We start from the raw sequence: 17430 nt of genomic DNA on the forward strand, positions 1-17430 counted from the left end.
ATCAGCAACCAACAAGAGTGCTCTCTTGGCAGCAAACAGGGGGGAACAGACTATATCGACAGTAAACGTAGAGGAGCTGGTGCACCTGTACACCATTTTCGACAGAGCTGGTGATAGTGCCTGACTAACCACTGGTTCTTTGTGTTTCCACAGACAAAGCAACGGCTCCAAACTGGTGCTTAGCAAGCACCAACTCTTTGCTGGGCAGAAGTAAAGTACAGACAATGGCCCTGTTTCCTCCAAGCAGCCCAGTTTAGATCAGTGCAGTTTGGTACAGGTTAGATTGGTTAAGCCTGATCCTGTTTGCCTGATCCTGTTTACTGTGTTGCGAAAAAACAAAGAGCAACAATGGAAGACATCCAGTGATTTGTCCTCTTTGTGATTTTCATGTGGCTCCTTTGTTACAAAGCGCAATCAAGCTTTGTTGGAGAAGTACAGCTGCTGTCGCACAGTAAGTGACAATGTTTTTAACAAGTTAATGGACTGCAGTGTTGTAGCTCCACCTTCTGGGATTGGTTGGGTTTAGTCTGGCACCCCAACGGAAGGGTCCCAAAAAGTGGGACGGCTCGTCTCTGTTATTTGGGGATCTGTCTCGGGGTTAGTCAATAGAAATGCTAAAAAATGTGTGCCGAGACAAGCCAAACTGAACTGCTTGGTGGGAATTGGGCTAATGCCAGGGGCAGGGGGTGGGGTTACAGAGACCAATGATTGGCGGTGGAAAGCATCTGTTTTTAAAAAGAAAAGCTGCTATTATGTTGGAGTTTGTCATTCATAAGTTTTAATAGCGGCACAGAGCTCCTCTATTGTTGCTTTGTGGGCTTCTGTATGGCGCAAGGATCCTTGGGTAAACAGCTACAAATGCAGTGATGTATTGACGTTTTATGGTGATGCAATACGGGGCTCAAACTTGGAAAACCAAACCGGTTCTTGGGAAGAACGCATTTCAAACCCACTTAGCACAAGCACCAAACAAGCACCTGTTCTTTCTATGGATAACGGGTATCAGTCTGAATTGAATAAGATGCTAAAGTGGCTGGCTTGCAGCTAGTGTTATAGCACTACTAGCAGTGTCCTCCCCCATAGTGCTAACTTACTAGGGCTGGGGCGATTCAATTCAAATTAAAATTCTTCAATATTTACGATTTTTAGTTTGCTTTTTTCAACACCAGACTGTGTAAAAAAGTTAAATGATGATGATGTCTACAGACTATATCAGGAGCCATATTTTCCCATAAAATGCGCGTCACCTGATTCAGAGAGAAACCTTTTACCCTCTGCTGGAGAAAAGTGGTACCTTTTTTCCAATCCATTTAATAAACAAAGATTGAAATGAAGAATTTTAATTTGAAGAAAAAAAAAACAAAAAAACCTGATTTTGATACTGTCAAACAAAAAATCCTGATATACTGATTTTTGCTCCCACCTCTATAACTGACACAGTGTGGATAAAACAAAGCACTGCACACCAAACGGCTTGCAACAGCATCTGTTTCTGATGGAAAATGATCTTTGCAGAGGAAAGTGACTTGTGAAGTGTAAGTCAGGCTGCTTTTCCAGCCTCAAGTCTTCATGTGTGTGGTAGACATAAGATACTTAATGTACAGTAATTGCCACTTGATACTTGTGCTTCCCCATTTAACTTGGACAGACCACTCAGGTGTAGCAGTGACAGGGAAACTAGAACGACTCACCTGAGTGCTCAGACATCGCAATGACGTAGGCACACACACAGACACACAGACACATGTGTATTTGTGTGTTTGTCTGTGTGGTGACTCTGGGTCCAGTGTACAGAGCTTCATCTGCCCATTGTCATTCTGAGAGGCTTTGCAGCAGGCCGCTTCCGCCATTAATCTGTCTCTTTTTACCAGAGCTGTCAAGTCCATGGCATGTGTGTGTGTGTGTGTGTGAGAGTGAGTGTGTGTGTGTGTATTTTAAAGCATGTGCATTCGTTGTCAGTGTGAGTGTGTATCTGTGCGAACACACACCATGTAATATTTCACTCCCTCCCCACAGGGATTAGACCATTCATCTCCGGAGCCCCTGTGTAGGTGTCACACACGGTGCTAATGAGGAGAGGATGGAACCAGGGAGCGCCGGCAACAAGGAGGGAAAAAGTAAAAATAGATTTTTACTTCGGACGACTCAAAAAGAGGCGACAGTGATCGATAATTCCTGCGAGGAAATCAAAGTATTGATTGATGAGGGATTTTAGAGTCGAGAGCGATGGAGAGTGTGGGCGATTGTGGAGTGAGAGTGAAGATGAGGAGGCGGGATTAAAGCTTGTAGCCCTGCAGGGAGGGAAAGGGTTAAGAAATAGAGGTTCTTCTTATACCACAAATCAATTTAGAGCAGGCTGAGACATTGATTATAGCTGGCTCATACCTCTCATGGTAACAGCAGACATCAAACAGACACGGTCAGGCCTGTAAAAGTGCACAACGGGGCATTATCAGCTTCTCTGTGTGCCCATGCTTGTGTATGTGTGTGTCTGTGTGTTTGGGAGTGTGTGTGTGTTCTGCAGACCAGATATCTCTCTGCTTCCCCAGTTACTCAAACAAGAGGATGGCTGCTAGGCAACCAAGCCACATCACATCACATCAGGCAGACTGGGAGAGGGCGAGAGACATAAAGAGACAGAGGGAGAGAGAAAGAGAAAGAGAGGGAGAGAGAGAGACATAGGAGGAGGAGGAGGCAGGAAAGTGTGCTGGCAGTATTACATAAGCCGGCAGCACAGTCCCACTGCTCACATTAATGTGGTTAGGCACTCGGAAGTGATGTCCATTAGTCACAAGTGACAAGGCAGGTGAAGACTCGGCATCCAGCAGAGATTGTTAAAAGCCATTGTTGTTTATAACAGAGAGAAATGTGAAGAGGAGGATTAAACAACACACGTGTTATGAGCGGATGAGCTGCCTACAAACAGAAACTGTGACTTAGAACAGCTCACAGGAATGATTTAAACACACAAACACACACATATAACAACAATAATAATGATAATAACAAGAAAATCACTCAGAGAGCACAGACCTCCACCAAGCATATCGTGATTGTCACCAACACTTTAGTCCTACTTTAATGTTATACTCCCTTTTAGCAGACTGTCTGCTACAATTTGGTATTAGTTGCAGGTTTGTACGATAATTTGTTACCTGACAGTGTTGAGATCACCTCCAAAATTTAATCACTTCTTCCTTATCCCATTTTGAACATTTCCTGAAAATTTCATCAAGATCTGTTTGTTGCTTTTTGAGTTATGTTGCTCACAGACAAACTCCCAAAAACAGAACCTCCTTGGAAGAGGTAGGAATGATAATAATAATAATAATAATAATAATAAATATAATAATAATAATGCCAAATGGAATGGCTTTCGAAGGCCCCTGACAGGAGAGAGTTTTCTTTGGATGGTATAAGAGGGGAGGTATCATTGTGCATGAACATGAAAGCAGCATCAATCAACACGATCATCAAAAATACATCAAGGAGCTGAAATAAAGATGAGCAGCTGCTGAGACTGACAGCCTATACATAATCTATGTTACCACATATAGAACACAACCTGCCTCAGGATGTAACCAGCACATCTCTGACACACACACACACACACACACACACACACACACACACACACACACACACACACACACACACACACACACACACACACACACACACACACACACACACGCACAATCACAGGGCGACCATTCCTCTCTGATGTCACTGTCTGGAGGAAACTAAAAAGCTGATACCTAATATTGTTGTCTAGCTGTTGGGCTCTACGTTTCATGCACACATGGATACAAACCTTTACCTGCACTCTGTTTTTGTTTAACCCATATTTCTGCATGTACTCAGGAAGCTCACAGACCAAACAGCTGCGACCATTGAATGCTAAATCTAGCAATTGTTTAACACTCGCTAACTAGTAAAACATCAAGTATGGTCTGATGTCTTTTCTGTTGTTAATGAGTCAAATATCTGATGGACTGTGATTCTGTTTCATGTGAGAGTTGGACCCTGAGTATGACATCAGAGGAGACTGGCTGCCATGTGATCATGGTGACTGAGAACTACACAGAAAAACATCATTCTGATTTTCAAAAACAAAACCCAATACCTTTTTTCTACTACTTGGTTCTTAGTCTTCATGCTAAGCTAAAAGAACTTATGTATAGCTTAGCTTTGCATGAAGACTAAGAACCAGGCACCTGTTTCCACTTGAAGGTTATCTAGTTTATTCAACCAAGCATAAAGTGTAAAAATAAAACTGTTTCAGAGGAGAGGTTTGATGTTTTGGTTGTCCTTTAGCTAAGCTAACAGCCTCCTGGCTCTAGCTGCAGAGTAAATACACAGAGGTGAGCTAAATTAATCTCCTTTCCACTCTCTGTGGAAAGTTTCGTTGTACCACATGTCCTTGAAATTTGTCACCCGTCGGCAGAGTAAGTTTTCCAGCAATAGACTAATTCTTCAACTCAACCCTTCTTGGTCCCCTAAAGCTCCCTCGGGATGATGGTGAAGGGCCGGATGGGACAGGAAGCCTCCAGCTCCAGGGCGGTCAGGAAACATTCAGGGGCCTGGCTGGAGCCCCGTGACTGCAGGGCCTCGCCCAGGCCACTCCACGCCTCATGGGAGGTGCTGTGGACCTGAACAGCGTCACGCAGAACCTTCTCCCCCAGGTGCACACGCTCTGTTTTCACCAACAGACGGCCCTGCATGGATAAGAGAATAGTGAAACATGAGAAACACGTGATCAGAAAATAAATATAAATATTTTTATATGCACAAATAAATATAAACCTCAAATACAATCTGATTGATTCCTGAAAAAGCCAAAGTAAGCCTTTTTACAGCCTTCTATTTGGGGGCAGAATTGGAAATCTTTTGGACTTAATGAAACCTCAAATTCTTTTACCCAAAATGTCTGACATCAGTGCATGGCATGGCATCTCTAGATCAAGTAAGCAGATGGTGGCTTTATACTAAAAATCCAAATCTTGGATTATAAAGCCTGCTGTCCCGTGGACTAATTTAGTACCACAAAAATATACAGCAATAAAATCCAACAGTCATTCACTTCAGCAGACTTATTTTAAACTGGGATTGAACAACTGCAGAGAGAAAATCCCCCCAAAGCCTGATATTAGGAGCAGAAAGACAACACAGTGTGTGAGACATCAGAACACAGATACTAAAAGAAGAACTGAGAGGTCTGTGTGAGAGCTTCTTCATATTTTTAATCAAATGAATCTGTGGGTTTCTCTACGAATCACGTGAGTTACAGTCTTCATTACATGTCAGGATGGGCGATGACTGCCCAGGGATCTGCCAGAGAGAGTGCTGGGTTTGCATGCAACCACAAGACTCACTGGTCTAATACTGTAAATCATTCATACACATGTATGTGTGCATGTGTGTGTGCGTGGGTGTGTGTATGTGTGTTCCTCTGTAGTACAGCACAGTCAGAGCTCAGGTTGTTAGAGAGCCTGAAAGAAAAGGGTGTCAACGCAACTGGCCAACGGCATGGATTAAAACACAAACACACACACACACACACACACACACACACACACACACACACACACACACACACACACACACACACACACACACACACACACACACACACAGGGTGACAGGTTGGAGCATCTCTGTGTATATGTCTGTGTGCTGTTGGAGTGTGATGATAGTTTGTCCACCAGTTTGTTAATTTTTCTGTCTGAGCCCTCGTCTGCAGACTGCTTCATATTGATTCAAGCCTCAATGCATACACATGCAAACACACTCACACAGACACAAACACACACACTGTTCCATCTGTCTGTTCACTGGTTACCATGGCAAAGATGATCATCCTCAATCAGAAGTTTAACCAAATCAACACCTGGGAATAAACAAAGAGAGGCTGAGCTGGGACAAAGTGAGAGTCACATGACTTCTCTGCTGGCTCCACTCCTTTAGGAGACAAGCATCTGGGTCTAAACAGAAGAAGAGATTTTTTTTACAATAAAGATTTGTGTCTGTGGTGCTGGGAGTGATAACAAGCAGCTAATTTTCTATGGTTTCCTTTTAAAGTTGCTAAGAGTAGGATCTGTTTTAATTGCACTCCCTCGCCACCTTGTGGCCCGGAGTCTCCGCACACTGTCGTAAATTACTTTTAGCGAGGCATGTGTTTGTTTTGGAATTAAATGGAGATTGGATGGGAACAATTTTTCTTTGTTCAAGACAACTTTTTACTGGATACAAGGCGCAGAGGTAAGGTATTTATCAGTACAGTTACGTAGCTCTACAATTTGAGAAGTGACATCAAGCAAACATTGTAGCAGCCAGCTACACATATCAACATCGTCAGCCCAGTGCTTCAACGTATCTGTAGGCTAATGTGACAACAAGTAAACACTGTCAGTTTGTAAGTAGTTAAGTAGCTGTTTAAATTTATACACATTACAGACATGTCCGTAATGTGTAATGTTAGTGAATCCTGGTTAGCTATGTCCTGCCAGTCATCCACCAAGCAGAGCTAACATAACCTCACTCTTCATTTTATTAATAGACTCTCAAGTTTGAACAGACCACTGCAGAATAACTGCTGACTGTGGGTTGGAATCAACATTAGCACAAACAGTTTTAGCCCCTGTGTTATAGAATGATACAGCCTGAGCTAAAGGCTAATTAGCCTTAAGCTCAGGCTGTATCACCCTCCCTTTTAGCTTTCTTCTGTTCTTCTGTCCTTTTTCTGTTTGACACAACTGTTTGGCTCCTATGTCCACCATCACTACAAAATTAATCATATAAATTGTTTTTAGCAGACAAAACACAGATCTCTGTGTTTTGTCTCTTCTCGGTGCTAAATTTCACCAGCTGGTGTGGTGATGTTATAAAGACCAAGACCAATCAATCCAGTTCTGGTTGACCTGAACTGGAAGCTGAGACATAGCAATTTAAAATAACCTGTAACCTGTAATATTGGCGCTGATAATCTTATTTTAAGGTGTGGATTATGATCAGGCATATATCTAGAAGAGAGACTTTTTCAAGAACACTTTCAAACTCCTCACAGCCCCTTTAAATATTATATCAAAGCTCAGTCAGTATTTCTGTCCTTTGAGTCCAACATAGAACAGTTTGTTTGATAGGGGGCTGTCTTAAGGTGGGAGGGGCTACAAGGAGAAGTAAGAGCTTGCAGCTCTTTTCCAGATTGGATTTTTCAATTTACTGGCTGCTGTGTTAACATCTTGAGATAATAATTCAGCCAGCTGGTATCTCTGTTTATCTCATGTAGCCATTGGTTGGGGTTTATTTCTCTGTCCTCTTTTATTGTATTAATTCATGTAATGTATAAACTGAGTATAGCATTAGTTCGGGCAGGCCACACAGTCAATCTTGTCCCACAGAGCATCAGCTGCTCTTAACTCCAGCGACCCTCAACAGACAGCTCAGCTGGTTACAGCTACGCGTCTGATTGGCAGACAGCGTAAGGGTTATTCTAGCTGACCTGCTTTAGCCTCTCATCACTGATACTTGCTCTGTTCTGTACCTTTGGGATCTTTGCTGCTGCTCTACCTGCCTTAGTTTTTCATGCATGCATGTGTACAAAGGGGAGGTGTTCTCTTATGCACGCAAGTAACAAATCTTTTGATGAGAGTAGTCCTGAGTGAAATCAAATCACTGATTGTTGAATCACATTTTCTGAAATGGTAGGATATTACATAAATTTAATGTAGCCCAAATTCCCCCAGGGGATCTATTCCATGCCAAAGAGCTAGGATTTCTAAAAGATTTTTCATTTCTGGATACGAAAACAAGGTTGTGTGCTTTTATCACTTCAGGTCAATGCTAAGCTAGGTCAACAACCTCCTGATTTCAGCTTCATGTCTGCTGATTTTCTTATCTTACTCCTAAGAAGAAGGTCTATCTAGTCAAAAAAAAGGATTCACAGGAAAATCTCCAAACCACAGAGGCAGCAACGACAGATTCAAATCTTTTTACAGAAAAAAAAAGAGTAAAACTGGGTGAAAATGAGTACGAGGGAGTAGCAGAGAGAGCAGATTACAAAGTGAGTGAATAAATGTGTGCTCAAGAACATGTAGATTGCTAGTGAGAGTTTCTGGCATCACACTAAAAACACTGGTATCTATTGGTTTTGCTTTAATTACTCGCAGCCATCTGTCTGCAGTTTTACCTCAGCTGATCCCGTGGAGCTGGCAGCACAGGTTTGTTCTCCATTGTATCACTGAAGCACTTCTGAGCTGAGCTGAGTAAAGCCGAACGAGTGGGCAGTGGTGTTTTACATCCATCTTTAAAGATACATCTAAGCAAACTTTATAAATACTGCAACCAGAACACAACTTTTAATCAAGTGCATTTATATCCCCTGGATTAAAGGGGATGAAAAAGGCTCAAACAAACACACACCCAGCAGAGATCTGATTGTTTTGATTAGAAGGATCTGCTAGTATTTCTATTTCACACTGTGAACAAAGTACTCTTCCACTGTGATATCTTAACAAAAAGTAAAACAGATTTTACGATCCGACTGGTTGTTTGAGCATTTTACTGAATCCTAAAGTTAAGGTTGAAACTTTAGTTCATGGATTTGCATCCAGCTGGTCTGTGAAGGAGTATTAGACTTAAAGCTGCCCTGTGGGCTTCAAAGGCTTGTTAGCTAGTGAGTCGTGTCTATGTTACAAATACATTATTTTTTGATCGACCAAAAAGATTAATTTATGGAATTGTTCCCAGACAAATACAGCACCAAACTCAATGTCTCCAAGACAGTGGAGACAGCTGAACTAGAATAAAACGATAAACCAGTAATATGAGTAATGTTGTGAATAAAGGCTATAAAATCTTTCAACTCTTATGTCTATGTGGTTAGTTTGTTCATGTCACAGCTCAGGTTTATAAGGTCCATCATAACATAGCAGCTACAGGGCATGTTGTGACTCCAAACTTGTAACCAGAGTCTGTAAAAAGCCCGCCAGCTAACATCTTCTACCCTGAGACACAGTGTAACCCAGTGGCCTGATGAACTGCCTCTGAACCGGCAAGACAGTCTCACCTGAACCTTTAATCCCATCAGAGGTTCAGACCACTCAGCCAGGGAGAGCTGAGGTGAGCTGAGGCTGCTGGTTCTGAGCCGGTCATGCTGCTGGAGCTTTATCTACTTATTAACCCCCTACATACACACTGTATCAGTGTCCTAAAAGTGATTAAGAATTTATCATTAACATGTATAGACACTAAAAAGTTTAAGCTAGCTTGTTGGCTTATAGTAGTAGGAAGACTGGAAATGTTAAAGGGCCAGCACATTTTATAATGTATGAATCATCTTCAGATGTGTTAAAAAGCACTCAGCTAGACTGATCCAAGGTAACGGCTTCCCCTTCTTTCCAGGCTTCACTAAGCTAAAAGTTTATTGACTGCAGTTTAGAAGATTTATCATGGTTATAAGAAGTATCTGACATCTGTCTTCCCAAATAAGTCTCCATTTGACACAGAGGATTATTGTTCTAAATGTGAAACGATTTGGTTTATCTCTTCGGTGTGTTAATATGTGGTAATTATGTGGTCTTTGTATGTATGCTTAGAGCTAAAATACAATGAATGCATCTGCAGTGCGTTTCTGTTCTGTTATGGCAAATGGATCAAATAGGTTTCATTCAAATCAATGTGTTAGCTTACACTGGATCTGTTCTGTTGCAGTACGTCTGCGTGGCTGGTCCGTCATGTTGCAGGTAATACACAGCCATCCCATTTCTAACGGACATGAAGCGATGACGCATAAATTCAGCGAAGGAAAGCTTGAACAGGACAGGAAGTTGTGACCGGAAACTGCCTAAAAACACCCAGTGACTTTTAAAATAAAACAGACCGTGTCAAAATCAGTTCATACATATCTTGACTACAATGACAAACGGATATAATGAGTGGAGCCCGACCAGGAGACAACAGGTTTCAGGTTTTACAGCCCAACATGGATAAAGACAGACTTATCAATGGACTGGGAAGCGCAGGAACTTTTCGGTCTGTGACTCCAGCTGTCTGTCAGTCATGCTGCTTGTTGGACTGAGCACACAGCTGCAGACGTACCGGGTGTATTTCAGGCGTTACACTGTACTTATAGGTAGGGAAAACACTGCAGTGTGATATACAACCCATAGGGGGTGGGTACCTTTCACATTTGAAATGATACGGTACCAGGTGCTTGGTACCCGGCAATCGGTATCAGTACTCAACAGCACCAATTTTCCATACTTTTGTGAGATTATGTGGTAATAAATATTAATTTGTTCATTAATAAAATCTCGAAGTTTTTCAATTAAACATACTCATTTTTCGATATAGACCCTTGCAGTACTGTGTTCATGTCCAGCACGGAAAATCACCTTCTCTTCCACTCTCTCAAGGATGTGTTACGTACCTAGACATGATAACGTTTGATTTTGCTTGAATCGGTACTAGGTTTTACAGATGGAATTCGGTCGGTATTTGTAAAAGTACCGAATTTGGTACCCACCCCAACAACCCATCCACTGTTGTGAGTTCGAAGTCCTCCATGTCTCATCAGAGCCCATATAAAATGCCCAGTTTTAAAACAGTACAAAGCATGTTTACAGCCCGGTACACAAAATGATTAGAAGCAGCTACACCACATTTCTTTTCTTATAAAAAAAAAAAAATGGTTGGAAGATTCGATTTCTTCAGAGTTTATTTAATTTCCATTTTGTTGAAGCTTTTAGAGCTGTGCACAATCTGGCCCAACCAGGGCGTGGCTGTTCAGACTGACAGGTGGAAGTGATGCAGCTGTTTGCTGAGCAGCTTGGCTGTGACCTCAGCTCAGTTTCTGGATGGAGTGAACATTTCCAATAAAGCAAAATTCATCTTTTGATTACAGAACACCTCTCCAGAAACTGACATTACTGAGTCACTGTCTATATTTATGCAGTTTATTGGTCAAAGAAAAAAATAAATGAATGTACCACGAACACCAGATGTGTCCACCAGACACAGGCCAGTCACTCAGAGACAAGAGGGTCCAAAAACCAGAGTATCTGCATAAAGTTACCACTATCACTTTTGCAGGGAAGCAATGACACAGCACAAAATGCAGATGCAAGCAAGCACTTTAAAGAGCAACCATTATACAGAGACACTCAAAGCCCACTAAAGTTGGAGACTCATAACTACCACAAAGAGTCACAGGGGACATAAAAGACATAAACAAGCACAAACAAACACAAGATGGCCAACAACATAACTACAAGTCTTTCTCAGATGAATGAAGTGTTAGGGACATTGGGTTTCTCATAATCTGCCCAGAGTTATAACACTTTTACTGAGCCAGCATGTTGTGACAGTGACAACGCTGACCATCTCCACCATGATATGAGTGATACATGAGCACAACAAATAGAGTCTGACTGTAGCTGTAGAGCTGTACTCTGTGGTGTGTGTTAACAAGTCAGAAAAAAGATGAAGTGGATGCTCAGCACAGTTAATTCTCACCTCTCAGTGGCTGAAAGTAGATCTATAAATACACAAGAGTGTAAAAGTCAGTGTCAGGTACACACCTAGAGGAGGAGGAAGCAACAGGAAGGTAAGGGGAGAGAAGAAGGCATGAAAAGGAGGAGTGAAGCAAGAGAAGGAGGAGGGAGGGAGGAAGGAAGCAAAGCTAAACTGGGAACGACTAATGTGGAGAGAAAGAGATGGAGAGGAAAAAAAAAGGTGTCAAAGAAAAGGAAAAAAGAAGTGGGCCCAGATGAGCCATACATAGCAACAGAGGAGCCAGCCAACTCCCAATCCTCTCCTCCTTCTCTCAATCTCATCCTCTCCCTCTGGTTATCAGAGGTCCTGCTCAATAGAATATATTTCCCTGGTTGCTAGGCAATCTCATGAAGCGGCGAGAACGTGCAAAGTGTTATAAATAATGTATTTGCATTATCTAATCAGCTGACAACCGCCCCCATCCACAGAGGAAGAGGAGAGAGGGAGGAAGAGAGGGAGGAGGGAGGAGGAGGAGGGAGGGGGAGATGGGGGCATTTGATAATTGGAACGCGATTAATTCAATGAGCACGAGTCCTCGTCCTTGAGAGTATGCATGCATATGTGAAGCAGTGTATGAATATGCTTCAGCTGGAGAGGAGGAAAAGGAAAGTCTGTGAGTGTGAGTGTGTGTGTGTGTGTGTGTGTGTGTGTGTGTGTGTGTGTGTGTGTGACTCAGAGCAGCAGGGATGAGATGTGGAGGATGTTGGGAGTGGGTCAGATTCATTTCATGCCATCGCCGGAAGCGAGGCTGGGCCGTGTTTCAGTATCAGCTAACCATGAGAACACACACACACACACACACACACACACACACACACACTGCACATGGCTCATGGCACACACACCTAAACCTTCTTGTAAGAAAGTGACATGCACTGCCTTACACACACATGCAACAGTTGACACCGCTCATGGTGAGATGGACTGCTAAAGCAAATATTAAAACTTGACCAAAATGTGTTGATGAAAAAAAAACGTACTGTTAGAATTTGCTGACTTTTGGCATGTTTAGCATAGCATAGCCCTTTACTGGCTTCCATTTTTACCACACCCTCATCAACCCAAAAATACCCTGAAACCAGCAGCTGACCAGAGCATCAGTCACTGTCTGATCACTGAATTTTTTCTTCCTTTCTCCTCTCCCTCTCCACACACACACACACACACACACACACACACACACACACACACACACACACACACACACACACACACACACACACACACACACACACACACACACACACACACACACACCCTGGAAAAACATGATCATGGTTGAAGCTGATGTGTAGAGTTAAAGGAGAAAAAGTGTGGTGAGACATGAGGTATGGGGAAGTGGTGGTGTTTTATAAACTACGTCTCAGGAGCTGCTCAGCTTCTGTACAGTTTCCAGTTTTAGTTTTCCTCCTCATATTTCCTCTTCCTCTTCCTCTGTGGTGAGAAAGCTACTTTAGCATCCAAAATGAGCCTCCTCTTCACTATTATTCGGTCTTGGTAAAGATCATCTACTTCATTCAGCTCAGGACTTGACTTCTGTAATGCGTTGTATGTAGGGATGGGCAGTGATATGATTATATCAATACCGATGCCCTTGTCGATTCTGCTTATTGATTCAATTTTTTGTCAATTCCCTTATCAATTCCTACTTTTTCAAGTGAATAAATATGTAACACAGGTCACCGGATCTGGATATCTCCTAGGGTAAATATACAGAAATAAGTAAAAATTGCACGTCATGTGACGTTGATGTACAGTTTTGTAATATGTTATTGACTCAAGTAAGCCATCTAGTGTCTCGAAGTGGTTATAGCATTATTCTAAGTTGTTTGGAACCTTGCCATAGTTTTGAAACCAACCATGAGTCTAACTTTTCTTTCATTTGCTTGAAAGTATTTTGACATTTGGAGTTCTCAGTGTTGTGTAAAAAGAGTAACTGTGATATGCCTCTGTGATGAAAGTTGAAATTCTACTCTGAAGCCAAGGTTATACCAATGGATGCCAATTGTTAGCGTATAAATGCAATTTTTTGTATATATTAGCATCAAGCTAGCGCTATTTTGTTTATTTTGAATGTATTAAATAGGAATCTCCTGTGACAGAGTAATTTAGATTCCTGTATTCAGTTCGTCAGAAAAATTTCAGGGTAGAAATTCTTAAACAGGGTTTTCTTGGGAAATGTTATCTAACTGATAAGCTAAGAAAGTTGCGGCAGACTAGTCACATTAGGTCCTGCAGCTTTGGCATAGTGTAAAGAATTGATAAGAGAATTGTTAAGCAGAAAGGCTAACGTTATAGATGGATTGAAACATTTCTTAGCGATTCTCAACAGGAGCCTGTTTTCAATTCCCAACCCAAGTTGTATGCTGGTGTCCCCAAGTCATCACTCAGCCGTCTTCAGCTAGCCCAAAATGCTGTGCGCACTTTTTTCAACACTCTCCGTTTCTAACATCTTTTCTCCTGTTTTGTTTTCCCTGCACTGGGATGGAGTTGATTTTAAATTGCTACTTTTTGTTTTTAAAGCCCTTTATAGCCTTGCCCCTCCCTATCTCACAGAATTACTGTTCTGCTGGAAGTCCCAAGAGCAAGGACTTAACACTGGGGTGAAGGGGCCTTTTCGGTCCCTGGGCCCAGGCTTTGAGATAAGCTGCCCCCTGAAATACGCCCCACCACTGACTTTGGGCTTTTTAAATCCGGGCGTAAAACCTATTTATTCAGACTGGCTTTCAACAGAAAGTCATGGGGTGAGATATTCTTGCCATTTTATTGAACTGTATTGTGTTTTTATTGTACTGAATTTGAATTGTTGTGTCCTGATTTTAATGAGAAAGCACTTAGGTCACCTTGTGTGTTGTAAAGGGCTCTACAAATTTAAGTTGATTGATTATTCCTGGTGTAATATCCAACGGTAAAAAGGACGAGAAGGTTGACTTGTGAATAATGTCACAGGGTGGAGCTGATAAAAAAGGGTGAATTAACTTCTCTCCAGCAATATACACCACTTTAAGCTCACAAGTACCACAGGATGGCAGCAGCTTAATTTCAACCTCTGCCAAATACCTAATTTGTCAAAGCATCTTCTAAAAAATGTTTTATAACAAAGACATAGTGAAGAAATAAAAGCACTGAAATGCTTGTCGTCTGTGAATTTGACTTCTATTGAAAGCAGAATTTTATGCAACAAATTTAACAACCATATCTTCCTGACATTAGATGACAAACAGTGTTCATCTTTCAGAGTGATGTAGAAACAAAGCACAGATATCTTGTGTTAGCCTCCCTTTTATAGAGACCTGATTCAAATAAAAGACCTTTTAACAAGATGACGAAAAACAACTAAATGTTCTTTCAGAAGTATGAATTCCTTATAATTGTTTGTACACATACATTCTGTCTTCAAGAGCCCTGTGTGGTTTATTATCTTGCCCTAAGCAGCTTTGACATGACTTTGACCGATGAGAAATGAACTGTTTCTGAGCTGCAGTGACCACCTTGTGAACTGCATGCAGGTTAAGTGCCAGACTCCAGACCAAGCGACAACCTCCAGTGTAAGAATATGAGACAACGTGGAAGTGCTAAAATCTGCTGTTTCTCAAGAGTCCGCTTGAGGCTGGCTATGGAAGTACTGGAAGTCAGAGACACACCAAGCCAAAAAAAGCTGTTTTCAAAGCAGAAATTAACCTATTTACAGCCTGGTTCAAAAAACGTCTCCTGTCTCTGTCGCTAATTTCACTATCTGCACCCACTGTACGGGGGGTGAATTTTTTTCTAACTCAGCCGTTCAGAGGATATTAAGATCGCAAGCTCGCCCAATCAGAGGCACAGCTCAGGGTCACATGACTGACAAGCACCCTATAGCTGTAGGCGAAGCCTTTGCCACTACCAATATGGCCGCTGCAGCCAATGTGCTTCATTTTCCGTTTCAGAAACAGACGGGTTACTCTGGGGAGACTATGTCCATGTTCTATACAGTCTATGGGGAAGACTCAATGATGTTATTTTATTATATTTTGGCAAACTGGTGAAACACAATGGGAGATTGGGGCTGCTCATACACAGTGCATCCTGGGTCAAATAGACAGAATAGCAGAAGAATCTTGTTTTTCCAGTCTGTAAAGCAAGTCTGTAGAATAAAAATTCAGTTATCTTCTTTAACATCAAAAACCAGTGGATAGCTCCTTGAGACAAAACGTTCTTGATGAAAATAAAAATCATACCCCTCTTGTCCTGTCTCATTGATGTGTCTGACTTAAAATGTGACTGCCATCACATCAGAAGAATAATACATCTTCTGTCATCGGTCGTCCTAATAATTAAAAAAAAAGATCTTAAGGACATTCAAGGAAAGTACAGTATGTACCTTTGCAGAATAATAGCTCAAGTGTAAGAATATCAACCAAGAATATCATCAGAATTCCCCTCAAGGCAGAGCCGAATAAATGGGCCATGGGCACACAAAGTGTCCACAGCAGAGACTATTTAAAAATAAACACATGAAGAGAAGCAGTGACTGTAGGTTGTGTTCTGGCAGGCCGAGGCAGAAGTATGAGGAGAGTGCCAAATAAGATGCTCAACTGTCCCACTTAGGCCCAACAACAATGCCAGGGATGAAACCATTTACCACACTCCTCCATTAGGCTTGTCAAAGAAAGGGTTCACATTACAACATTTTTTCAGAGCACAATTCTATCACTTAAAGATGCTGTGAGGAGGATATGTTTCAATTGCACTCCCTCGCCACCTTGTGGCCCGGAGTCTCCGCACACTGTCGTGAATTATTTCTAGCGAGGTGTGTTTGTTTTGCAATTAAATGGAGATCTGATCAAAACAAATTTTCTTTGTTCAAGACAACTTTTTACTGGATACAATGCGTTGAGGTAAGAGACTTATCAGTACGGTTTGTAACGTGACATCAAACAGAGTAGCCGGCTATATGTTGACATCCACAGCCTGGTGCTCCGTTGTATCCGTAGGCTAACGTGACAACAAGTAAACACTGTCAGTTTGTTTGTCGTTTAGTAGCCGTCTGTATTTAGCACAGCTGGCAGCCCGGTGATCTAAGACATGTCCGTAATGTGTAACGTCAGCAAATCCTGGTTAGCTATGTCCTGTCAGTCATCTACCAAGCAAAGCTAACGTAACCTCACTCTTCATTTTATTGATATACTCTCAAGTTTGAACAGACCACTGCAGAATAACTGCTGACTGTGGGTTGGAATGAACATTATCACAAACAGTTTAGCCCCTGTGTTATAGAGTGATACAGCACGAGCTAAAGGCTAATTAGCCTTTAGCTCGTGCTGTAGCTTCTTGCTCTTCTGTCCTTTTTCTGTCTGACAGTTAGGCTCCTGTGTCCACCATCACTACAAAGTTAATCACAGAAATTTATTTTTAGCAGAGAAAAACACAGATCTCTGTGTTTTATCTCTTCTCTCTACTAAATTTAATCAGCCAGCGTGGTGTTGTCATAGAGACCTAGACATGCTGTAAATCAATCCGGTCCTGGTCGACCAGACCTGGAAGCAAAGAAGCAGCAATTTAAAATAACCTGTAACCAGTAATATTAGCGCTGATAATCTCATTTTAAAGTGTGCATTGTGATCAGGCATATATCTAGAAGAGAGACTTTTTCAAGATCCCTTTCAAACTCCTCACAGCCCCTACATGTCTATCAAAGCCTGGCTGCAACACACATCTGGGCAGTTTAACAATCTATATTTAACACTGATTATAATAAACAAATAAATTGAACAACTGGGAAAAGTGAGACAAACAATAAGGACCATGTTAAAAAAAAAAAAAAAAAAAGTAAAAAATACAAAGTCATAAATTTAGGAGAATACAGTTGTTGTTTTAGGCTATAGACAGGCTGTCAGA

The 17430-nt window shown here is 41.7% G+C and overlaps 1 protein-coding gene across 1 annotated transcript in view; it reads right to left on the reverse strand.

Moving 5' to 3' along the window:
- Positions 1-2852: 2852 nt before the first annotated feature.
- The window catches only part of ttc7a (tetratricopeptide repeat domain 7A), a 68553-nt gene continuing 53975 nt past the window's right edge, over positions 2853-17430 (reverse strand). The window contains exon 20 of the mRNA XM_074676349.1: positions 2853-4718. Within this exon, the coding sequence (XP_074532450.1) occupies positions 4500-4718 (219 nt within the window). The 3' untranslated portion in view covers positions 2853-4499. The remainder of the gene's footprint in view (positions 4719-17430) is intronic.

Source organism: Halichoeres trimaculatus, unplaced genomic scaffold (genome assembly GCF_033239565.1).
Source record: "Halichoeres trimaculatus isolate MK-OKI-2021-1 unplaced genomic scaffold, fHalTri1.1 fHalTri1_scaffold_8, whole genome shotgun sequence".
Taxonomy (NCBI): domain Eukaryota; kingdom Metazoa; phylum Chordata; class Actinopteri; order Labriformes; family Labridae; genus Halichoeres; species Halichoeres trimaculatus.